The 26,707-nt window shown below is 39.0% G+C and overlaps 1 protein-coding gene and 1 long non-coding RNA gene across 3 annotated transcripts in view; one reads left to right on the top strand and one right to left on the bottom strand.

Annotated features, from left to right (window-relative positions):
* The window catches only part of LAMA3 (laminin subunit alpha 3), a 255,342-nt gene that overhangs the window by 53,985 nt on the left and 174,650 nt on the right, over positions 1-26,707 (top strand). For both annotated transcript variants that reach the window (XM_044774483.2, XM_044774485.2), the window contains exons 3-8: positions 8,383-8,500; positions 9,208-9,326; positions 10,524-10,694; positions 13,197-13,288; positions 16,782-16,897; positions 19,990-20,108. In XM_044774483.2, coding sequence (XP_044630418.2) covers positions 8,383-8,500; positions 9,208-9,326; positions 10,524-10,694; positions 13,197-13,288; positions 16,782-16,897; positions 19,990-20,108 — 735 coding nt within the window. The remainder of the gene's footprint in view (positions 1-8,382; positions 8,501-9,207; positions 9,327-10,523; positions 10,695-13,196; positions 13,289-16,781; positions 16,898-19,989; positions 20,109-26,707) is intronic.
* LOC106822924 (uncharacterized) lies at positions 833-26,707 on the bottom strand. The gene is made up of 3 exons (XR_011504502.1): positions 26,636-26,707; positions 5,276-5,371; positions 833-967 (listed from the first exon to the last, which is right to left on the bottom strand). It is a non-coding gene; the product is annotated as an uncharacterized lncRNA (long non-coding RNA).

Here is a 26,707-nt window from a genome sequence, read left to right as displayed (position 1 = left end):
CAGATGGTGCTGCCGTCTTTGCTGTTTCTAGAAAGAATTCTTCAGTGTCTCTGCCTTTTTGTATCACTTTCTCTAGATGCAAAATCTCAGAAGGAGATATCCAACTTGCTGAGCCCAGGTCATGCACCCATGCTGCCTTACCTGCCAGGGGAGCCAGAAAAGCTGGCATTTTCAGCTTCCAAGTTGGAAGGTACATTTTGTTCCCAGCAAGTTTCATACGGTGGGAAGGGCATTCAGATCCTCGAAAGTCCAACAAACAAAAGACAGACACCCTCCAACATGGCCTTCACTCCAGCCATACTTAGGACGGCAGTGGCAGTCCCTGGTGTCAGATGCAAGCGCCAAGAGAGCCTCTTCACCCAGAACTGGCTGTGATCTTTCTCAGGTGCAGGTGGTGCCTCTGCACATGCATGGTCTCTTTCCTGTTTGGTTGTTATTGTGACAACCAACCCCTCAGACAGTGGTACTACCTCCTTTGAAAACTACCATGCTAGGGGATTTAGTGATCAGAAAGTAAAGACAACTTCTGGCCAAAGGGCGAGTTCTAAGAAGAATATTTACTCTGTAGCCCAGCTGATTTGAAATGACACTTCAGCTTACAGCTTATTCCAGAAATGAATATGCTGACTAGTAAAAATGAATATGCTTGTAACCAAGCAAAAAGGGGCTCATTCTGCTCACCACAATCCAGTGCCAATTAATTGCAAACAAGCCAATGGTTGAGAAAGGAAAGTTTATACGATTAGCTGGCATAATTGGAAGATGGTGGACTCGTGTCCTAAAGAACCGTCATAAAATCATACAGGATCTTGAGGCAGTCATATAGGGGAAATGGGCAGGGAAGAAGGGGGTTTAGGGATGTCGACCATCCAGCATGACGAACTTCAAAGTGCCACATGATCTCTTTCTTCAGTCATTCATGATGGATACCAATGCAGAATTGTTCTTTCTGGAGGTTGTCGTGTTCCTGGGGAACTCAGAGAACAAAGTTATCATCTTATCACAGTTGGGAGATATACATAAGCAGGAGTCATAGGACTAGAAGATCACATATTTTGTAAAAGTGAGAGATGCTTAATCATCTAGGCTATGTACAGGCTAGAATGTACTCATAGAGACTAGTGAGTCAGGGTCATATATAGTTACAGGATTGCTTCTTTCCCCTAAGATGGCTTCCCTCATGCTAACTTAAAATCCAGCTATTACATGCTGAGTCAATTTAAGCGACCATCGTTGTGCCCAAAGATATGCACAGCTGTTGTCCAAAAGGTCTCTCTAGTGCCCTGTCATTCATAAGGGCATTGGAAACACAGCCAAAAGGATAATTTTAGCCTTGGGTAAAACTATGATTTAGCCATGGATGCTGAACATTGAGAAAGATGTAACAGAGGGAGAAAGGAGTGAATAATTGACTGTGAAAAGTAGGAAAGGACCATTATGAGTGCAGGCTAGAAATGTTAATACTTTTCAGGTAGAAAGATATTGGCCAAGAGGAGGAATCTGGAACATTATGGAGCATGTGGACGTATTTGTCAAAAATGATGGTAATGTCATGTGGAATCTGATTTCGGACAAATCATCATCACTGAGAAGTATTTTGTTGAAGCCTACCATGGTGTAAGTTACTTATCTTACATAAATCAATATATTTTGGGAAGTTGTTGAGTGTAAAGAAAACATAAATGGATTCAAGGAGAATTTAGATATCTTGGTTACTGGTTATTAAAGTTGAGTTAGTTAGATCCTTTGCCTTGGAAGAACATGACCACATAATTTTCCTTGTTCTGTATAGTTTGTCAGACAGATTTGTAAGCTACTTATCAGTTCAGTGAGTGAACCAAATGTCATACCCAACTTTATTATAAATTAGCAAAAAAGCATGAATGAGAAAAAGTGAGTTTTACAAGGGGAATCAGGTCCTAGACAAAAAAATTCCCCAACAGTTGAGAGTAGATATAGAGAGTAGGATAAAATATAAGACTTAATTATGAGCTCAGAGTTCTTGGATTCCAGTGGGCTTCACTTTATTTCAGATCACTACCAAATCTATTTGTAAATCGTTAGTTGTGGATAAAATGCTCTTGAGTAACATACGTTAGTCTCAAGTTCTACCCTCTGAGTCTACTTAAGGAACAATGATTAAAGTCATGATTAATGGAAATCATTTTTTTCTCCAGAGTTAAGAATTCATCAGTAATAAAATATAGATGCAAATGTTTCACCTTCTCCCTGTCTTTTAAATTTTGTTCGTGAACTCTTCCTTTAAAAAAAATAGTGGGCTTGTCATTTTCCAAGTTATTGGAGTGATCCAAATCTTTAGACTCAATTTCGGTTTAGGGATTTTATTTCTCAGGCTATCATAGTTATTTTTAATGAAGAAGTGAGAGACTTTAATTCTCCTCTCCTTTCCAGTTTCTACCCTAATCTTTGTCTCCTGCTGACTTAAATCTGAATTCCTTAACAAGAACCTAGGGAGATGTGGTGTTGGTATTTGAATTCTGGGCAGGCTGTCATGTGTGATAAATAGTAGAAATCTCGGCTGCTCCCAAGTGTGGGAGGGGGGATCCAAGAGAGAAAAGTTTTGACCAAACACAGAGAAAACGTGTAATGGCCAGAACTTGTCAGCAAGGCAGTGGGTTTCCTGTCAAAAAGAGATTCTATGTTCTTATTCTGGGTGAGAGATTGACCCAGGGAACTCTTGAGTCCCTGCCTATAAGTTTCTGGAATGATCTACTTTCCCTCCTCACAGGTGAGCAGGTGCTTCTGGGAAGCAGTAAGAGGAGCTGGGGGACTGAGTGCCTTTCCTCCCAAGCACACTCGTTTTGGTGGTCCCAGGGTCTGGGTTTTATACAGGGTGATGATAGACCTACAGGAAAGAAGTGCCCTGGCCGGGCCATTGGCAGATGTGGTCTTAGGACCACGATTAAAAGAATCCTTTTTGAGGCCAGCTGAGTTATGTTTTCATTACTCACCTTGGTTGTTTTATAAGATTGTACTTCATTTTGTAAAAAGTTTTCAAGGAAGGTTACTAAAATGGAGTTTAATTTCACTTGATCTGTATCTTTCCTTCTCAATTAAAACATTTTTATAAAATTAGCTCATTAGATAAGTTTTCCAAATGGGCACCATCCACAAAGGAAGTTTGTGTGGTTCCATATTTTGGGGACATATTTTTCATAACTTGTATTTATTTTACATGGATAGTGGAAACATTTATAATTTAGTTAATAAAAATAAATGTTTCAAAATATCTCTCCATGGGTTACTTATTAATGACAAAGGTAAAAATGTAACTTTGTAATGGGGAAATCTGGTGGATATCATCCTAAGTAAGTGATTAAACATAGCATCACTAATAGGACAAGCTGGCATCACATGCCCTCGGGCATGATGCCCTGAGAAGGACAATCCTGCAGGTAGTTATCCTGCCAAAATCCTTACCCTGAAGCAGACCATGAGAAAGCAATCAGACAAATTCAGATTGTGCAACATTCTGTGATAGAAGGACCTGGACTCTTCAAAATGTCAATATAAGGAAAAACAATAACTGGGAGGGCTGCTCTGGATGAAAGGAGACCAAAGAGACTTGCTGACTAAATGCTGTATATCATCCTTGATTGGACTCTGGAATGGAAAAGTACCATGGGCATTGCTAGGAGAGTCAGGGAAATTTGAATACAGACAATGTATTAGATAAGATTTTTGTATAAATAGTAACATTTCTTAGACATCAAAATGTTGAGTTTGTGTAGGAGAAATGTCCATGTTCTTGGGAGACACATGCTGAAATATTTAGGGGTAAAGCATAATGATGTCTGCAACTTATGTTCAAAGATTCCAAAAAAGCGTGTGTGTTGTGTGTGTGTGTGCGCACGCGCATGTGTGTAGACACAGAGAGCATGCGAATGTGGCAAAATGTCAACTTTTGCTGAATCTAAGTGAAAAGTGTATGAATATTCATTTACTGTTCTTTGAGCTTTCCTGTAGCTTTGAAAATTATGCAAAATAAAAAATTGGGAAAAGTAAATCAGAAAATGCTGCTTTGTGGAATAATATGCTTATCAAATTATAAACTATTATAACAAACTAATTTCACATTATAAACTTAGACTTTTTTGGAGGAGGTTGTACTATTTAGTTGAGTGAGAAGGTAATTTTGGATGCGACTTTAAATACATTTGCATAATACTTTACAATTTCATATGTCTTGTTTATTAGTTTCATTTTGCTTCAATATTTACTAAGCACCTACTCTAGGATACAGGAGTGATAAAGACAAAAATATGTCACAGTGTAGTGGGAATGACAGATGAAAACAAATACGTGCCAAAGAGCATGATAAGTGCTTTTTTAGATGGAGAGTATAAAATTTGTATGAGGTGGATATTATTGCCCCTCATCTACTTAATATCTTTTGTGATCATTTTATGTTATTTGTAGACAAGGAAATAAAACCTCAGAGTGGTTCAGTGATGTACTTAGAGCCACATGGCTAGGAGTTGATTCTCCTGCATCCTTAGCAGTCCAGCACTAAGTTCGGTCACCAGATGGGACCACTTTGGGGTCCACCTCTGTCTATGTGCTTGCTTATTGGTGCAACTTGGAGCAACTACACAACTTAATTATTCAGTCATTCATCCATCCATTCATTCTTTCATGGCATTTATTGAACACCTACTACATGCAACCTAGGAAGGCCCTGAAATCAAGAGATGATGGGCTGCAGTGAGCTGCAACTTCACAGGCTTCAGAGTGATGACCCCTGGGGAGAGAGACGAGGATCAGACAGTGCTTCTCATCTCACCCACTCACCTGGGAGGCTGTGAAGTCAAAGTGTCTCACATTCCACCTTTTATGATTATTATCTGCTTCATTAAAGTGTTATTTAAAAGACCACTTTGTATCTCTACCTAAATCATCATGAACAGAGTAAAATCCGTTTCTAGCTTGTTCCAAAAGCACATGGAGAGAAGACTAGAACTCCATCTTCTCGGTCATTTTTTTCCTCCTTTGTCTCCCAATTGTTATTTCTCTGAAAATGCACAGCTTTGCCTTTGCTTTTCTGCTTCTAGGAACTCCATAGGCTGACGCTTTCTAGTTTCATAAAGGGTCTCGTTTATATCAGTGAATCTCACGTGTGGTTCATGCGTGCTTTGAAGTATTTTGAGTGACCAAAAAGCAAACATAAGTTACTGATAATAGGAGTTTAACAGAAGGGGCCATTTAAAAGGCAAATAATTTTTAAATAATGAAGCGGAAGAGAATAAATCCATACCTGTTGGTTTAACAAGCATGAGCTGGACCCGTCATTCTGCCTTGCAGTGACATTTTGAATCTGGGAGTCTCCGAGATTTGCTGCAGAGCTGGAGCACTTGGAAAGAATACGGCTGCAAGTTACACAGCAGTGATGGTGACAGAGGAAACATAGAGTCTGTCAGTGCAAATGGCATCAAGAAAAGTGAAATGCACCCTACCAGTAGGGCACATAAACATGTGTTGAGGAACCTCAGAAACTAGTTCCTAAGACGAAAGTGGGAGGGAAACGTTATAGAGCGGAATGCCCTGTGGGACAGGTGCTGGAAGATGAGTTGGTGACTCTGGCCTTATTAAATGAGCCCCGGGTAATGGGTTCATATAACAGGTGGAGGGGTCCACTGCCGCGTGTCTCTCCCTGCTGCTAGATTGGGGATTTTTAACCGCTGTGCTGCTTCAGAGGGACCACACATTATCTTAGAATGGGAGGAAGTGAAACAAAGAGAGTGGCCTTCAGAGCCACTTCAGCTAATTCATTTATTTGGATTTTCAGTAGCAGAAAGTGACACTTTGGGAAGCCAGTGCATTCACATAACCCTTGAGATTTATTATAGCTTAGCTCGCCACCTCCAGGCTCCCTCTAATGGAATCTTAGCATATCTGGAAATACCGATGTTTGGAACTTTCCTGACAGTTTATTTCTCCTAAGATGAAACAGGTCAAATATGAAGTACTTGTTAGGTTCAGTGGCATAGCTAGTGGTCAGTGAGTAGAATACACATGGGTTCAGGACTTTTACACCTGCAAGACCTCGTTTAACCTCTCGAAGCCACACTTTCCTCATCTGTAAAGTAGGCTTAATAAAACCCCACTTTTATTGTGAGGCCTAAATGTGAGAATGTTTGTGAGGTACTTAACGTAATACCTAGAACATAATAACCGTTAGATCATAAACTTTTAAGTAAATAGGGTTTTTTGGGGGAGAGGGGTTGCTATGATTGTAGGATTTTCATGGAAGAGGTTAATGCTTTGAATGATTCCTCTATCCAAAAATACTTCATTTATATTTTATGTTACATATCTAATAGCAGAGTTATTTTGATGTGATCTGAAAGAGATGTGCAAACAATTTTAAGGGAAATATATGTGTTTTGATTTTCCAAACTGGGAGTTCTTAGATTCCTGTGAATTCCTTCACTCTGTAATAATGGTATGTGTCTTTTGGAAATTATTTCTCCTACCTTCAGATATTTTTTAATGGTTTTTAGAGTACCTTATAATTCCTAGTTAGTTTTTCTCCATGAGGTTGGATCATTTTTTCCAAGGGTGGTAGGTAATCTGGGAGCATTAATCTGAGCCCAGGGAAGCAGTTTTTTCAAAATCAAAGAACAGGTGTTTGGGGCAGAACTGACTGAACTTAGGCTTTCAGGAGTTGGTGTGACAGTTCTTCCACAGAGAAATAAGCAGAGGGCCTTGGAGCAGAGGGTAATCTCTGTGGCCAAGAGCAGTGGTTCTCAAAGTGTGGTTGAGAACCCATGGGGGTCCCTAAGACCTTTCAGGAGGTCCACGAGCTTTGAGGTCCTCCCTTTCCCATTACAGATCTATGTGAGGCCAGATTTTCTTCAACTACTTCAACCAAAACAACATATCACAACAGATAATGCATAAGCGGCTGTAAGAATCCAGCTGTCTTCTATTAAGAAGCATTTAAGCATTTAGAGAGATTTTTAAAATGTAAAGCAAAGCCATTATTCTCACTACAATTTTTGTGTTTTGGAAAATATATTAATTTTTCATAAAAATATGGTATTTATGTTAACATGTAATGGGTTTATTATTGTTTTAAATGAATTAGTAATATATATATTTTAACTTTCTCAGACTTAATTTTTAATATGGTACATATCAATAGATGTAACCCACATAAACAAAAGCTTCTTGAGGTCCTCAATAATTTATAAAAGTGCAAAGGGTCCTGAGACTAAAATTTGGGAACCAGTGTCTTAGAGATTTTGGCTTCTAGTAGCATGTTTGGAACAGTTACATTAGCTAGTAGTTCTGAGACTTTTTAAAAAATGTACATGACCCTTACCATACTATTGTGTGTGAAAAATATAAAGGTAAACTTTTTTTCCCCCAAGAAATGAAAGAATCCCACAGAGTCTGAGTACTGCCTCTCTCTCTAACTAAGTGTGCTCGTTATTCAGATGGGTCTACTGCTCAGCTAATCGGGTGGGGGAGTCCTCTTCTTAAAGTCACTGTTGAATCTGTCGCTTGCGCTTAGGGAGTATGGCGGGTGGAGAGGGTGTTGGAGGTGAAGATAGTCCTCCCTCATTAACACATTAACAGACCTAACACCTGCGTCATTGTCATACCAGGCTCTTTGGGAAATGGATAGACTCTCAGGGTTCAAAATTCAAGCCAGATAAGTTTTTAGGGAAGAGGGGAGGGGAAGGTTGCAAGGACTCTTGGGGGTCCATCATGGAAGGCACACTAGGATTCAAGAGTGTGAGGGTGAAGAAAACAGGACCAAAGCCCCACTTCATCTCTTCCCGTAATTTTGAATTGCCCTGGGTATGGGGAAAAAAGTGATGAGGATGAACAAGAAAACTAATAAGAGGGAGAGCAATCAGGAAAAGAGGAGACAGGTGGAGATGGTGCCAGAGAAGGAAGTGCTACCACTCTACCGTACTGCAACTGTGACCTCTCCAAGACCTGGATCCAGGGGCCTTGTCAGTCCTGGGAGACACTCTGGACTGCCCTATTGCCTCTTAGTCCTGGAAGGGCTTAGCACACGATAACTGTTGCTTGACATCAGACTTCTCTGAATGTTCAGACTTTAAAATGCTGTGTAGGCTGATTGAAATTCAACAGTGTAACGATTAAGATGTGACAAAGATTAACGGGTAGATTTAGTGGAGAGAAAAAGAATGGTTATTTTGGTTTTGAACATGATAATCCTGAGAGGCTGCACCCAGGTAGAGATGTCCAATGGGCAGTTAGCTATAGGATCTGGATCTCAGGAGAGTTGTGACTCTGTGTTGCCTTGGGAATCACATCATATAGAGATGGTCAAGGTTGTGAATAGACGAGGTGACTTTAATAACTGTATCTCCTTTGCTTTCTCAGCTTTTCCATGTGGCCTATGTTTTAATCAAATTTGCAAATTCTCCTCGCCCTGATCTCTGGGTCTTGGAAAGATCTGTAGACTTTGGAAGCACCTACTCACCTTGGCAATATTTTGCTCGTAAGTAATCTTGCCTTCCATGTTATGAGGGGCTTTAATTATTTGCATCAGATCAAGACTATGGATTTAACCAGAAAATTAGTCTCTCAGTGAGGCTAGTTAGGGACTGGTCACTGTTAACTCTCTAGGTTGCCCTCAGAACATTCCTATTTCTCAAGCATGTGTGCATTAATTCCAAGGACACACATGCAGAACTTAGGTTGAAACGCCGTTTGTGATAACAGTTCTTGCCACTATTTAGGGAGAAGCATAGCCCCATGGCCGTAGCCCCAGCCCTTTTCCTTTTACACAGAGTTATGAACTAAATTGCACCTTTATGGATCCTGCGTTTAGTCTTACTTACCTTGACCCTGTCGTCTTTACTGATGAAGAATGTCAGTGTCTCTGCACCCTATGATGAATTGAAGTGGACAGGAATTTTACTTACAAAGGCATTGGGTTTTCCAAGAATGCTCCTTAGAGGGTAAACTTGGCTAATGAGGAATAAGGACTTAGAACTACTTTTCCAAGTTGAAATTCAAGTGGCTTGAAGTGGCTTAGTATTTTCTTCCCTGAATTAAAAACTTCATTCTAAGCTTTTGTCTAAAAATTTTAAATGCTCTCTTTTCCTTTTGATATATTTTCTTAAGGAAACATAAGATTTCTTAAGAGATTTACAATAAGATGATAATATTTTATTTTATAATATTAAAATGGTTCCTTCCTAGATTCTAAAGTAGACTGTTTGGAACAATTTGGGCGGGAGGCAAATATGGCTGTCACCCGAGATGATGACGTCCTTTGTACTACTGAATATTCCCGGATTGTGCCTTTGGAAAATGGTGAGGTAAGTAGATTTGGGCGGCCATGAGAGGTAAGACTCAGAAATGAACATGAGTATTCAAATTTTTCATAATTGTGAAACTTGCACTTTCAAGGAGAGCTAACATAGATCATGATGGAAACCAGTGCTTGGGGCTAAATGGTAAAGGAATCACCTGGAAGACTCTCAGGAGTTGGTTGGAAATTCTTTTCTTTTCTTTTTAATTGAGGTATAACTGACATTTGAAATTTTAGTTGAGGTTTCTAACTCTCCTGAAGAATTCAGGATTCCGGATTCAAGGCCCACATATCTTGAACTGTCTCTTCCGGTGGAATATTTAGAAGGCAGGTTGCTTGTGGTTGAGGTGAAGATCCCTCCCACGGCTTGACAAACACAATATCCCCCATAAGAGTGAAGAGATGAGGGGTAGGTGACAGTGCTAATCCCTGATCCCTTTTGGCACTGTGGGCATCGTCTGTAAGGGAGAAAAGAATTACTGTCCCTTTGGGGTTGCATTTGGCCCTTGTGAAGTCTGCCAGGCTATTGTTACGGGAGATGGGAAAACAGAAGACGGGAAAATCAGGGAAGAATTCCATGGAAATTGTAAGGCCGTCATGAATGTGAAATGACTTTCAAATGAATTTCTTTAAAGGGTGTCAGCCTCCCTCTCTTTCCTGAGCACTATTCAGTTCCGATGATCAGTGAGTGGGTCTTGTCTCAGATGATAGGGCCTTGGACTTATCTCCTCAAGCTTTACAACAAAACCTGGGTTTTTGTATAGATTTTTTTTGTCCCCTTCACTGTAAACTTTATACCTAGAGACTTCCTGTTATGTCTCATGGAGGTTTCTGGATTACTTTAGCTTTGTTTCTTTGATGCAGCTTGACAAAAAGTTGTTTTCTTATATTTATAGATTTTAACATTATATTTTCAACATTCCATAGCATTAGAGCCCCACAACTGATAGAACAAAGAGTTTGAAAATGAAATGATAACATCTCCTGAGAGCCCAGGTTTTAAGGACAGGTGGCAGAACTGGTAATGAAGATGGAACTAGTAGTGATATTTTTAGATATAAACAAGATCCAGGACCACCTACGAACCTCTAATGGCTCAAAGAAACTAAGCGCTTTGGGGCACGTGAGTTGTTTTTAGTTACTTGCAGCTAAATTTTGATGAAAGGATTTTTTTTTTCCCTGTGTGTGTGTGTGGTTAACTTAGGTTGTGGTGTCCTTGATAAATGGTCGTCCAGGTGCAAAAAATTTCACTTTCTCTCACACCCTGAGGGAGTTCACCAAGGCAACAAACATCCGTTTGCGTTTTCTCCGAACCAACACTCTTCTCGGACACCTGATCTCCAAAGCACAGCGAGATCCGACCGTCACTCGGCGAGTGAGTTGTGTTTTTAAGTTCCTCGACGGCAGCTTTTGTTACTTTTTCCCCTTAAGAAATTAATTGCCTTGAAGTCGTTCATGTAATCTTTACAGCCAGTAATGGTGTAGGTGAGGGTTGTTCTTGTCTGAAATACTAGATATAAATTGGAAATTTGGTTGTTGAAGAAAAATCATTCTATTCAAAAAAATGAAAAGTAAAAGATGATAGCTAGCCTGGTATTAGTCTGGTATTATAAACAACAATCCCCGAGGCTCAGAGGCCTAACAAAATAAAGGTTAATTTTTTGCTTAAGTCACAGTCTAATGTGGGTCAGCAGGTGGGGTCGGCTCCACTCAGTCATCAGAGAACCAGGCTCTTTCTATCTAGAGGTGCAGGCATCCTGTGGGACCTCAGAGTCCTCCTCTGGATCCCGTGCATCTGGTCAGCAGATGAGGGAAGGGAGGGAGCCTAGAGAAGACCCACCTGCCCCTAAGCACACAGGTCACTTTCATTAGCAAGAACTGGTCGTGTAGCTCCACCTCGATGCAGGAGGCTAGGTAAGGTAATTTAGCCCAAACAGAAGAGACATAGACGCTGGTGAGCACTAGTGCTCCTACTGTGTTGGGGGTGCAGCCTGAACATCTCTCACTCTCTTTGTCAGGACAGTACCCCTAACTCCTGGACACAGAGGGAGCCAGCAGGATAAATACCCTCAGCTTACTCTTCTCCACCCTCTGATTCCCTGCGAGCACCTCCCACTGGCCAAACTCAACAGGAAGCCAGAGGGCAAGAGATTCCATTGTTGCAGCCCATAAAATTAAGCCCCAGGGCAAAAGGCAGGGTGAAGAGAGGTGGCGAGTGGGCCCGGAATCATGAATGGGAGATGCCCAGCAAACCTTATAGAATTTGGATTCTTATGTAGGTAGTAGAGAGCTGAGAAAGGAAGGGAAAGGAAAGCTAAGTTTTACTACAATTTTGAGGATTTTCAGAAAGGCTACATCTTGGGTGTACATGGCCTGTCTTCTGCGTTTTCTGCCCGCTTCGCTCTCTCTGAGCTGCTGTACGTGGGAACTACATGGTGTCTGAGGATGGAATTTACAAGGGAGAGCTGGGTTTTCTGATAAACTGTAGCCAGACTGTGTTTCCATCCTTCCAGGTGTTTTGGGGCCTCGCCACAAATATACCTCACCACTTTTTTTCTTTTGTCTTCTGGGGAGTTGCACAATTTGTACTCATATGTATGTAGATTTCTTTTCACTTAGGTGGATGTAGTCTTCTCCATTAAGTGATTTTTTATGGACTGCACCACCTATATAACCTTGATCCCCTCAAATCTAGGTTGCCTCTTGCATGGAGGAATAGAATACCAGCTGTCCTACCACATGCATCATGTGTGCTGCTGAGGTGAAGGCTTTTTGAGTGCTTCTGTCTCTTGCTGCTGCTGCCCTTAACACACATGTAGAGAGAAACTTCTATGGTGATCAGCACAAAAGCCTCTGAGTGGCAACTTGTCACAGAAAGCCCTCTAATACTGAATGTATCCGTATTAAACGAGGGGTTGTTGATGCCTTCAGACTAAGACGTTGCCAGGAAGCTTAGACACTTCAACAGTGTCTGAGGAGGAAATCAGAACAGAACCCTGTCGTGTAAATAGGGCGCTTTAAGATGACAAATGGCAAGGACAACAACTAAAAGATACAAAAACCCTCTTGTCCTTGTGAATTCAAAGACTTCCTCCCTGAGAGGTCTTCTTCTCACTGGCAGCATGACCTCAGTGAGAAAGATTATTCGACAACCCCCAAAGTCCTCACCGAATCCTGTGCATCTCCCAGCAAGTCTGAGAAGTAAGGGAGCTGACAGCCAGTGCCACTTATTGTCGCTAGCGCAGAGGCGTCCGACGTACTGGAGATGTGCCTTTCAGTGAGACGGCCATATTTATGGCCTGATAGGAGCTGATCCTCGGCGGGGTCTGAAGCTCATTGTGTCTGGCCTTTTGGAACTTGCACTTCTGCCTTTCGGTTTCATTAACCCTGAGCCAGCAAGGCTTCAAGAAGTGCTGGTGGCCCCTGCCAGTCTCAGCGCTGCATCTGATCCATCTTTGTAAACATCCTCTCCTTTCCTGGAGCTTGTGCATAGTAGGTGCAAAACTTTTGATAAATAAATATATTCGGTTTATGAAACCCAGATTTACATAAAAAAATAAACTGGAAAGCACTTAATTCTTTTCCCAAAGGCTATAGGGTATGATTCTTTTCCAAGGCAATTTCCCTCCATGCATTTAAAACATTTGATTTTTTAAAATGCACAAATTCGGCTGTGTGCTGTTCAATTTGATTGAGGAATGCATTTATTTTCTAAGACAAGTTCCATCCAAATGTGGCTCCCTTCTGTGTTGAAGTACACTCAAGAGAACAGGATGACAGAGAAGCAGGGTCAGTACAGATGTGAGTTAAAGATTAGTAAAGGAAAGCTTACGTTGTTGTTTAGTAAAACTGACATGCTCTGTTTTCTGTTGTATAGTATTATTACAGCATAAAGGATATCAGCATTGGTGGGCGGTGTGTTTGCAATGGCCATGCTGACGTGTGCAATGCAAACAATCCTGAAAAACTGTAAGTATCTTGTACAGAGTTTTTTAGCCTTGCTCTGAATAAGTCTAATTGTTTCAGTGAATGTTTGTATCCCATCACATATCTCTAAGTTCCTGCCCACAACAGGAATGTTTCAATATCAACAAATAGGTGGTGTGTGTGCCTTCCCTCCTCCGGCCCTCCATTTTCTTCCACACGCCCCCAAACAGCCCCCAGCAGACATAGCTAATCAGTCACAGCCACATGGATGATCTGGGATGCAGCCACCACATCCTTCCCGCGCCCGCCACCCCAGACAGTGCCCCAGGCAGCCACAAATACTTGATTAGAGTTGGCAAGAGAAATAAGACTTGTTTGTCATCCCTGTTCTGATGAAATCAAGGGTGTACATTTTCAAATCCTTTTTCCTTTTTTTTTGTTGTGGTATAATACACATAATATGAAGTTTACTGTAGTAACCATTTTTAGGTGGTAGTGGTTTAAATTTGGTCGTGTTAAGTACATTCACTTTGATGTACAGTCAATCTCCAGAACTCTTTTCATCTTGCAAAACCAAAACTCTATGCCCATGAAACAATGACTCCCCATTCGCTGGCAGCCCCCCTGGCAGCCACCATTCATTCTACTTTCTGTCTCTAGGATTTTGATGACTCTAGGGACCTCATATAAGTGGAATCGCACAATATTTGTCTTTTTGTGACTGGTTTATTTCACTTAGAATAATGTCTTCAAGGTCCATCCATGTCGTAGCATGTATCAAAATTTCCTTCTTTTTTAAAGCTGAATAATATTTTATGATGTGTATACCACATTTTGCTTATCCATTCATCTGTTGATGGACACTTAAGTTACTGCCACCTTTTGGCTATTGTGAATAATGCTTCTGTGAACATTAGTTTACCTTTTTTGTTTATAACTGAGGTAGCTTTCGCATAAAATAAGGTGCATGGATCTTAAATATTGTGTTTGGCAGTTGTGTACACTCGTGTGACCACCACAAGAGGGATGCTTTCACGGGCTGGAAGTTACTGGATGCTAGCTATCGTAATAGTTTTCTCTCAATGTTTTATTTAAATTCTACAATTCCTCATGAGCATTTGCCAGAAATATATTTTACTTTTAGTCACATTCAGGTTTGTACATTGTTAGTCCTAGCTTCATGTTTAGGCAGAGGTGCCGGCTACCGGCTTATGTGATGTGCTTTGTGGAGCCCTTCTCCCTGACCAGTGACAGTCCCTAAGGTGGCTGGCACTTCTTCAGGGATCAGATGTGCTATCTGAGATAGCAATGTGAATCAATCAACTGACTAGCCCTTAATTGGCAAGGACAACTTAATGATTGATCCATTGCGGCCATGTAGCCTCCTGGAGGGTAGGGCCCTAAGACACTAGAATCAAGTCAGGGAAGTCCTGAGTTGGAGAGAGGGGGGAGAAAAAGTCAGTCTAATGTCCCTGAGCTTGAGGTAAAATGGCGCCATGTGGGAGAGGAGCTAAAGTCATTGGAGAATGTGGAGCTCTTTGGAAGGGATGCCAAGCCCTGTTGACCTTGGCAGACCTGGAGGGGTTCTGTCCTGAGCAGTGAATTGCTCCCAACATTTGTCAGTGGAGAGGCCGTCTCCCCATGCTTTGGTGAAAGGCTCAGTTTGCCACTGGTCTACACCGACACAACTGCCTTGCATCCCCCTGTCTGCTGGTTTGCTTCTGCCCAACAGGCTGACCTGTACAAATGATTCATGGAAGCCTCCGTGAGTGGGAAAAAATCTTATGTTTAAGAGGATTCAGTGACTTAATGGAGGGAGCCAAGGCTGGACAATCGGAAAAGCTAGTTGCTAATCAAGCAGAAACCATGAAGAGGCAGAAGAGGACTTTAATCAAGCATGCATACCATGCTGACCTTGATGCATGGAAACATGGATGGATCATGAATTTAATTTTGAGCTTCCTAGCAGTCAGTTTAAGAAGGGAAACCAGCTCAGTTTCATATTTCATTATGATCATAATCTAAAAAGTAATCAGTTGCTTAGGAGAAGCATGACTGCCGACACTAGGAGCAGATAAGAAATTGCCCTGGGGCTGAGATGGAGTGGTCCTCATGAGAAGGCCTCTCTAGTCCACAACATCTTCAATAACATCCTTACAGCAGGTGCAAGGATGAGTTTTCTATATCAACCATCAGCCTGGGCTGAGAGTCTGAAAAAGCAATTATTTGGGGGTACCAATATGATTCAGGTGAGTACCCAGCTCTTTTTCTTTTGTTACGCTAAATTTTAATCTCCCTATAAGAGTAGTTGGACTGTATGTTCTTCCAGCAATTTTCCCTAAATATTCTTTCAGTCCAGTTTATGCAAATACTTCATTGGCAATGAGCTGAAATTGCCTTTCTGACAACAGGCCATTTGGACTCCAGCTGTTCTGTGCCTCCATTTAAATCTGTATCCTTTTACTTTAACAGGCAGCTGAGCTGGGAGAGGGGTGACACCTTCTCTTAGGAGTATAACTGAAGATATGCCATCCCACCTCCCCTCAGAAGGGTCAAGGGACTCCTCGCAGGCACAGCCAAGAGCCTTCTTAGACAGCTGTTTTGAATTCTCTTTCAAGCCCAGATGAATGGCAGCTCAGAGTTGGGGTTCTAATCTAATGCCATGGCTACAACAATTTCATTTTAACTTGGAGAAGTTTTTTTTTTAATTTAATTTTTTTATTTTAAAAATAAACATCATATTTTAGAATAGATTTAGAATTATAGAAATGTTGTGATGATGGTACAGAGAGTTCCTATAAACCTCACACCCAGTTTCCCCTATTATTAACATCTTGTATTAGTAGGGTACATTTGTTACAATTGATGAATCAGTATTGATACATTATAACTTGGAGAATTTTTAAGGTGATGTATAATCCTTTGAACATTGTAGATTTTTAGGTTTTTACCCCTTTTCCTTGCTGAGTAATCTCAGCTTTTGTCTCTGCGATGCAGCTGTTGCAGCTGGCACAGCCTCTCGGAGCAGGGTCCCCTGAGATCTTATTAGTGACTGTCTCTTGGATTCAGTGACTCTGTGCATGACCCCAGGTTGAGAGCAAGAAACCTGAGCAGATCTTTCTCCCAGGACTACTCCAGATCTTTGTGAAGATGTGGTACTCAACACATCTCAGCACACTCAGCCGTTGCTCGCTCGTGTGTTCACTTATTATAATATAAGGTGGTAGAGAAGAAAGAGCTGGGACTTTGGGGCCAGACAAACAGGTTTGAAATCTGGCCCTCCATTTATCGCCACTTGACCTTTGGCAAGTGTTTCAATATCTCTGAATTTGATCTCACCATCCACAAAATGGAGATGATAAGCAGGATGGGGAGACCTGAAATAATAAACGCCAAGTGCTGCAAGTGCTGTTCTCGTAATGACTCAGTAAATGGTGCTGTGGGTGACCGTGATGACTGTCAGCTTTTCACACTGGAACAGCTGATTGTAATCAAAACTTCTCAGTCACTGAGATGCGCTTTGCCGTACACCCAGGTTTCGATGTGAATGCCGGCACCACACCTGTGGGGAGACATGTGATCGCTGTTGTGCTGGGTACAATCAGAGGCGCTGGCGGCCTGGCACGTGGGGGCAGAGCAATGAGTGTGAAGGTGAGCACTGGGGGAGGGGTGCTGGGAAGGGTCCCCCACCCACACCCCCAAGATTTCCCCTCATTTCTACCTGAGCATGACGCTGGGGTTTCCCCATGTTCATGAAGAGGGTGGGATCGTGTCCGCCTTAGGGACTCAGGTCTGTCTGTTGTAATGAAAAACTCACAGACTGGAGGTAAAAATGCCCCGCTGTAAGTTCAGATATAAACATGAAACAAAAATAACAACTGTAATCGTTAGTATGTCTTAAGCACTCACTATATGCAACGAGTGGGCTTCGGGCTTCGACATGTTGGCCTCCCTTTTAAGCAGTCTTAAATATGATGCAGCCACTATTAAATCTTAAACCCTCACTATTGCTTAGGATTTGCTACTGGATTGGAACCCTAAGTGTTTTGAGGACCAAGGTCTGGAGAAGGTGGTGAGATTGGTGTCCAAACAGCTGGAAGCATTGAGGGCGCAGGGGGGTAGTGGGAGGAGTACGTAGTAGGGTTGAGGTAGGTGCAGGACAGAGGGCACCAGTTAAGAAAGGAAAAAAGACGAGAGGCTGCCCTTAATTATGGGTGCAATATAAAGTAAGAAAATTATTATTTTTGACAAACAAGTCCTAAGACATCTAACTGAAGATTCTCTTTTAAACCAATCTCCTTAGGAAGCCACATATTTATGCCAGTTGCTGAAAATATTTTTGTAACCTTTAGTTATTGGCTTTGGAGACTGTGCCCTATTTTTTTCTGAATATTCTTAGCATTTGAAGATGGGTTTACTTTTTTGAAATGAACAAAAAGTGTTTGGATCCAAGTTTGTTGAACTAGGCGGGTAAGAAAGAATCTGTGCTTTATACTCCTTTGGCCAAATATTTTTTGTAATTATTAAGAAATAAGACTGATGATCCCTATGAACAGAAAACTTACTCAAAACGTATTTCCAGTGAGGAGTTCCCAGAGTGCTTTGAGAGAGTCTAACATTGTTGGAGGGGGTTGGTGCTGCCAAGGTGAATGCTCAGGTGCATCTCTAGGTCCAGGGACGTTACCTGGCTGGCCATTCTCACTTCATAGTCATAGTTAACAGGTTCCTTCTCAGTGACTTACCCATTCCTCACCCTCGGATAATGGAACCAGAAAAAAGGAAAGGTAGTAAGCAGGGTTGTTTCTTTTTATTTTGTTTTTTTGGGTTTTTTTTTTTTTTTGGTGAGGAAGACTGGCCCTGAGCTAACATCTGTTGCCAATTTTTCTCTTTTTACTTGACGAAGATTGTCACTGAGCTAACATCTATGCCCATCTTCCTCTATTTTGTATATGGGATGCCACCACAGCATGGCTTGATGAGCTATGTGTAGGTCTGCACCCGGGATCCGAACCCATGAACTCTGGGCTGCTGAAGCAGAGCACACGAACTTAACCACTCCATCACTGGGCCAGCCTCCAGGGTCCTTTCTTCCAGTGCTTTCAGGCACTGGTTTAGGATACTTTGATTGAATACGTGTTATCACATGTGCTCCAACATTAGCAATTTGCTTAGTTTTCCAGATTAATGGAACCCTTCAGTAAATGACATACTCTACCCCTGCACATATGAAAAGATTTTTTAAATTTCCTTTCATAATTTTTAACCTTTTTGAACTTGTTAAAATGGTTAAAATTTACAAAAAAAAGTGTATGGCAATCAGACCTAATAAAATCCATTAATTAGGTGCTTTCTAAATTCCATTTCAATTAGTGCAATTCAAAATAAACAGACTTCTTAAGGAATAATGGATGTAGTAAATATAAATGCCTTGAATTTTTTTTAATTCAGGCACCACTGGGAAAATGAAAATAAGAAAATGATTAGCCTGTTAAAAACAGGATAGCTTCTCTAATTTCTCATTTAGTCTTCCATAATATATTTACGTGAGAACTTGATTGAAACATTCAAATTGCTGGAAAGACCTGGAAAATTTGATCTAGGTAGAATATATATTCTGCCTAAGAAAGAGTAAGAATTTTACTCATGTTAAATATTTTTCATCTTAGCAATGATGAAAATCCTAAATGGGCTTTAAATTACATTTTCTAATTTTAGAAGTATTATATATTACTTGTAGATAACTTGGAAATTATTTGAAAATAAAGTAAAATCACCAATAATTTTACTATCCAAAGACAGCCACTATTAATATTCTGTTAGGTATTCTAAGGTTTTTTTCACAGATACTTTAAATATTCAAGATTATATTATCTATACAATTTTATATCCTGATTTTTTTCACTTGATACTTTTAGATATTCCCCCATATTATTAAAAACTCTGTGACATCTTTTGGTGGCATGTAGTATTGTCATTCTGTGGATTCAAGTGTGTCCAGCATGTGTTTGCTGAACACCCACTCAGTGCTGAGGACGGTGCTGTACTGCAAACAAAGCATGAGCAGTCCCTGCCTTCATAGAACTGACAGTCAACCAAATATTCGGTGGTTTGTTTAGCCATTTCCCTATAATTAGGCATTAAGATTATTTCCAGTTGACCGCTGTTATAAATAGTGCTGAGATGAAAGGCTTAGAGTATTGGCTGAGAGAATAGGTTTTGGAGGAAAAGACAAGTCAGGATTCTGTCTCTCTTATTTATAAGTTGTATCACTATGGGCACATCCCTTAATTTCTCTAAGCCTCAGTCTCCCTATCTGGGCTATGGGGATGATAGTACCTATCTTAGAGAGTTATCATGTGGATTAATTGAGATAATGCATGTAAAACACTTTTCACAGTGAACCAAAAGCTCAATTATTCTTGTTAGTAGTGGTAATAGCAGTAGTAGTATTCTCTTTGTGCATGAAGCCTAATTGGCATTTTGGTTTATCTTAATTTGTTGTAATTATATATCTTATTTTTTTAAAAAGAGAAACTTCTCCCACTTAATATCAAATGAAATAAGCTATACGTTCTATATTATTATAGGCTGGTCTTTGCGTAAAAATCCCTAAAATTTTCCACTGAGAGCATCCCTGATGTTCCAGAATAGACTTTATTACAGCTCAATGAGCAGTAATCCTATCTAGGGAATTTACTGTCTCATAGTAATGATGGAATACTGACTTAGTATGCTTTTTTCAGCATGCAACTGCCATGGCCATGCCATCGACTGTTACTATGATCCAGATGTTGAGAGGCAGCAGGCAAGCCTGAATATCCAAGGCATCTATGCAGGTGGAGGGGTCTGCATTAATTGTCAGGTGAGGCACCATTTAAGTCAAAGTAGATGTGTCATCATAAGAAATGAGCATTCAGCAAGCTCTGCTCCAAAAAGATGTCAAGAAAGTCTTCTGCAATTAAAACTATCTCCTGAGACCATTCCTTCACTTGTGTATGCAAAAGACCTTGTTAGCTAGAAATAATTTAGGGGGAATTTGTAATTTGTAAGGAATATGGACTGATGCAGGTTTGCCTAAATTCCTTTGATTAGATTCTTCATTTAGGTCTTTACCTAAATGGAGAGAATTCCTGGCTGTCTTCTTGACTGTTATGCATCTTGTGGTAGAAAGGCTCTATGATAGGAGGGCAAATAGGTATCAACTTCAGTGCTGCCTGTAAATCCTATTTTCAAATGGATTCTGAATCAGTGAGGAAGTACATCATGATCAATTAATGATGTCTGCCGTCAACACCAAATAGGAAACACTGATTCTTCACCCCTTCTATAGGACAATTAAGTTCACTGGAATTTAGCTAAGAGGAGTATATGGGAGAGGAGGGTATATGTATATCTACATTGAAATAATCATGTAAAATTTTCATGAATTTGGTCTATATTATCACTCTGTCTTGTGTACTTTTAGAGTGGTGTTCTTTATGTGTTTAATGTTGTCATTAAAGAGACACTCTTTACATGAGATGCCCATTTACATGGAACCAGGGCTACACACCTTTAGGGAGACCTACCAGTCTCCATCTATCTCCCACGCCACACATTTTACATCATCTGTCATTGCTAAAGTAGAAGTAAAATATAAGTCATAGGCTTGTTATAAATCACAAGTTTTCATGCATAAGTGAAAGATACCAGGATCTTCTTAAGGCTATGCACTCCAAGACCCTCAGGTGGTTCATATGCACGTTCAAGCTGCAGAAGCACTGGACTAGGTTGTGTAGCTGGAGTCCTTTCTCCAGATGAAGGATCCAGCCCCTTCAATGTGTCTTTAGAATACACTGTTCCTCCTCTTCCTTCTCTCAGTGATACTATATTTTGTACTTTGGAAAACATTCAGTATAGTTCTTTTTTCACAGTGGCTCTGCCAAGCATTTTTCTTTTGCATATGAAATCATCGAAATCTTGTTTAGGCTCATTGCATTTTTTTCCCATTAAAATACCTTGCTTAAGTTAAATATTTAGTTAACATAATTAACTTACATTTTTGTTTATTGTGGTGAAGTATACATAACATAAAATCTACCATTTTAACCATTTAAGTGTACATTTCAGCATAATTAACTTTTGTATTGTATTCATAATCAAAGAACAAGGAGAGAGTTCTGCTTCTGTTATGGTTTAGTAGCTCCTACAGGACCCAACCCTCCCACAGATAACAGCTATAGACTATAGACAAAATACAAAAACAAAAATCCTACACCACCCACATAATTATATGAAGGTACTGGGGAGTAAACATAAGCAGGAAGATACTGGAGAGGAGCTGCCACTTGGCAAAAGAGATCAACATAAGATGAATTACATGTTTTTCTGCCTTTTAGCCAGACAGCAAGCCAAAGTTGGTGCCATGTGGTGTGGCTAAAATTCCTCTAGAAAATCTGTCATTTTCTGGCCTGAAGAACAAGAGGCAGAGCTTGAGACAACCGTAGAAAGTGAGTGGAGAGTCCAGGAAAAGAAATCAAGAGAAAAGAAATCCCTAATTCTGTGTATAAATTCTTGCCAAGTTTCTGACTGACCCTTGAACCATCCATGCACACATAGATTCCAGCTAAGATTAAAATAATTTATTTGAGATTTGAGTTACTACTCAAGGGTCGGTTTGCAGTTTGAGTAAAGTCAAGTTAATTGTCTCATAAAACAAACAAAAAATCAATATTCTTTAGAGGGAGATAACAGAATCCAGAGTCTCTACAACATAATATTTACAATGTCTAGGATACAATCCAAAACTTTTTGGCATTTGAAGAACCAAAAAAAGCGTGACCCATTTCTCAAGAGAAAAGATAATCAATAGAAGCCAATCTTGAGATGACCCAGATGTTGAAATTAGTGGCTAAGGATTTTAGAACACTATCATAACTATGTTCAAGAATATAAATAAAAATATGTTCACAATGAATGAAAAGATAAGAAGTAATAGCAGAGAAATAAAAACGATAAAAGGACCCAAATGAAAATTCTAGAACTACGTAATACATAAAATTAAAAAGTCATTGGATGGGCCCAAAAGCAGAATGGAGATAATAGAAGAGAGAGTCAGTGAATTTGAAGATAGATCAATAGAAATTATCCAATGTTAGGAAGAGAAAGAAAAAGACTTTTATAAAAATGATCAGAGATTTTGGAATTTGTTGGACAATATCAAAAGGTCTAACACACTTATAATTGGAGTCCAGAAGAGAGGAGAGAGAATGAAGTAAAAAAAAAAAAAATACAGGAAAGAAAGAAAAACAAACAACAGTGGCAGGAAATCCCTCAAATTTTACAATAGACTAAGATTCAAGAAGTTTATTGAACCCCAGGCTGGATGATACACAGAAAACCACTCCTGGGCCTAACAGAGTCAAACTGCTGAAAACCAAAGACGAAGTGAAAATCTTGAAAGTGAATAGTGAAAAACACATTACAATGACTATGGACTTCTCGTTAGAAACTGTGAAGGCCACAAAATAGTGGAACAATATCTTTAAAGTGCTACAGGGAAAAAAAGAACTGTCAACTCTGAATTCTATATTTAGGGAAAGTATTATTTAAGAAGAAAAGTAAAAAGAAAAGTGTTTCAACAATAAAATACAACTAAGAGAATTTGTTGCCGAAGAGATCTGCATTACTAGAAATGCTAAAGGATGTTCTGCAGGATAAAGAGAAATGATACCAGATGGAAATGCAGATCTTCAGAAAGAAATGAAGAGTATCAGAGTGGTAAATTTCTGGATAAATATAAAGGACTTATAAAAGACTATTTTTAAAAATACATTGGGTTGCTTAAAGCAAAATGTAGAATCTTGTCTTGGGGGACTTATAATGTGTATATATATATATATATAATCCTTATGAAACTATAGCATAAATAACAGAGAGGACATATAGGACTGTAAAGTTTCTACAATTTTCATGAAGTGGTACAATATTAGTCCTATCAGACTGGGAGAAGTTAAAGGTGTACGTTGTAATCCCTAAAGCAATTACTAACAAAATAATGCAAAAAGGTGTAGCTAAAAGGCTAATATTAGATAAATTTAAATGTATTTTAATTTTTTCAGATAAAAAGGACAGAGGATTGAAACTTACATATGCATGCACACATACACACACACACACACAAAACAGAAACAAAATAAAGGGGAAAACAGAAAATAAATATGAAAATGGTAGACCTGTTTTCCAGCCATATTAATAAGTAGATTAAATGTTAATGGACTAAACACTGCAATTCAAAGACAGAAGGTGTTAGAATGGATGAAAAAGAAAGACTCAACTATATTCTGCCTGTAGGAGGTGAACTTGAAATTTAAAGATGTAGACAGGCTGAAAGTAAATGCATGGAAAAAATTATATAAACAATAAGCATTAAAAAGATAGAGTGGTGGTATTAATATTAGATAAAATAGACTGCAGTGCAAAGAGCATTAAAATAGTTAAGTAAGGACATTTCATGGTGATAAAAGGGTCAATTCATCAGGGAGACAAGATAATCCTAATAACAGAGGCTTAAAATACATGAAGCAAGTTTGGACAGAATTAAAGGGGAGAATAGACAATTTCATGATAACAGTTGTAGACTTAAATATTACCCTAGCAGCAACTGATAGAACTAAATTTTAAAAAGTCAGCAAAGCTATATGATCTGAAGAACACCATCAAACACCTTGCCTTAGTTCATCCTTATAGGACACTACGCTCAATAATTGCAGACTACTTATTCTTTTCAAGCGCACGTGATACACACACCAAGACAAACTGTACTGAGTCTGGGTCATAATACAAGTCTCATTACACTTAAAATGATTGAAATCGTATAGTTACAGAGTATATTTTTTAACCAAAATGGCATTAAGTTAGAAATCAATAACAAGAAGATCTCTAGGAAAACTCCAGTATATGAAATAGCACACTTATAAATAATCCATAGACAAAGAAGAAATAACAAGGGAAATTAGAGATTTTAAACTAAGTAATAATAAAAGCACACATCAAAATTTGTGGGATGCAGCTAATACAGTGCTTAAAGAAAAATGCACAGCTTTAAATGCTTATTTAGAATAAGAGTCTAAAATCAATCACCCGAAGTTCTGCCCTAAGAATATAGTAAAAGAACAGCAAAATAAACCTCAAGTAAGTAGAAGGGAGAAAATAAGCACAGAATTCAACAAAAGAGAGTACAGGCAAACAATAGAGAAAATTAACAAAGCCCAAAGCTAGCGTTTTGAACAGGTCAACAAAATTAATATACTTCTAGCTGCACTGGTCAGGAAAAAAGAGAAAACAGTACCAATATCCTATACAATAGTGGGTTTATTACTAGAGTGACTACAGACATTAAAAGGAAAATAGAAGAATCCTGTGAACAACTTTATGCCAACAAAATTGACAACCTAGGTTAAATGGACAAATTTTTTAAACACTGCAAAACTAATACAAGATGAAGCAGAACATCTGAATAGCTCTATATCTATGAAAAAATTTGAATTTATTATTAAAACGTTCTGGCAAAGAAAGTGCCAGGCTCAGATGGTTTTACTGGTGAAATCTACTAAACATTTAAGGAAGAAACAACACCAACCTTGCACAAATTCTTTCAGGAAATAGGCAGAACACTTCCCAACTTGTTTGATGAGACCAGCATAACGTTGATACCAAAAAGTGATAGACATTACATAAAATAAAATTACTGACCCCTATCTCTCATGAACATCATAGATTCAAAAGTATTTAACAAAAACTTAGAAAATAGAGTTAAGCAATATATTATAAGGTAATACATTATGATGGGTAAGGTTTATCCCAGGAAAGCAAGGTTGATTGAACATTCAAAATTCAATCTATGTAATTAATCATATTAACAGAACAAAGAAGAATAATCATGTGAAAACCATTAGACAAAATCGATACCCATTTTATGATAAACACTCTTGGCAAACTAGGAATTGAAGTGAATTTCTGCAATCTGATAAAGGGCATGTATGAAAATATACAACTAACATCATATTAGTAGTTAAATATTGAACTCTTTCCTTCTAAGGACTGGGAACGAGATAAGGATGCTTGCCTTCACCACTTCTGTTAAACAGTGCCCTGGAGGTCTGCAGCATTGCAATAAGGCAAGAAAAAGAAACAAAATGCAGTAATATTGGAAAAGTAGTAGAACTGCTCTATTTGCAGATGACGTGATTGTCTATGTAGAAAATCCTAAGGAATATACAGAACAACTACCAGACCTAATAGGTGAATTTAGTAAGATTGCAGGATACAAGGATAGTACATAAAAATTAATTGTATTCGTATATACCAGCAACAAACAATAGTAAAATGAAATAAAAATTCAATGTAAAATAGTGACAAAAAACATAAAATGCCTAGGAATAAATTTAACAAAAGGCATGCAAGACCTCTATACTAAAGGTGAGAAACATTGTTGAGAGAAATTTAGAAAGACCTAAATAATGGAAAGAAATAACATATTTATGTATTGGAAGATAATATTATTAAGATACCAATTCTCTGCAAATTGATCTAAAGAGTTAATGCAGGTTTTTTGGGTAGAAATTGACAAGTGGATTTACATGGTTATATGAATGACCTAGAATATCCAAAGCTGTCTTGAAGAAGCAGAATAAAGTTAGAGAACTTAGATTATCTTACTTTAAGACCAACTATAAAGCTACAATAATCAAAACAGTATGATGTCGACATAAGGATAGACAAATAGATCTGTGTAACAGCATGGGGAGCACAGAAACACACCCACACTTATACGGACATTTGAGTTTTCATAAAAAATACCAAAGCAGTCCAATGGGAGGTGGGGGAGAAAGTTTTTCAACACATGGTTCTGGAATAACTGGAGACTTATATGGGAAAAAAATAAACTTTGATCCCTACCTCAAATTATACACAAAAACTAAAAATCAATAAGGATCAGACTAAAGTAGAGCTAAAACTATAAACCTTTAGAGAAAAATATAGGAGAATATCTTGGTGATTCGGAAGATGAGCAAAGTTTCCTTAGGTCACAGAAAACAATAACATGAAAAATTGGCAAATGAGACTTCATCAAAATTAAAAACTTCTGCTCCCAAAAGATCCTATTAAAAGAATGAATAGGCAAGCCACAGACAGAGAGAAAACATTCACAAAACATAAATCTGACAAGTGGCTGATATCTAGGATATGTAAAGAACACCCACGGCTCAATAATAAAAAGACAAATAACCCAATAAAATATGCAAAAGATTTGAATAGCCGCTTCACAAAAGTGACATTTGAAAGCATATAACAAAGGGCTTAACATTAGTCATCAGAGAAATGCAAACTGAAATTACAAGGACTTACCACCAATTTTGGTGAGGATGTGGAGCAACCATACTATCTTGCATTGCTGCTGTGAGTGAAAAACGGTAGAAC

Source organism: Equus asinus, chromosome 7 (genome assembly GCF_041296235.1).
Source record: "Equus asinus isolate D_3611 breed Donkey chromosome 7, EquAss-T2T_v2, whole genome shotgun sequence".
Taxonomy (NCBI): domain Eukaryota; kingdom Metazoa; phylum Chordata; class Mammalia; order Perissodactyla; family Equidae; genus Equus; species Equus asinus.
Note: the sequence above shows the minus strand (reverse complement) of the source record. Positions and strands in the feature narration are given on the sequence as shown.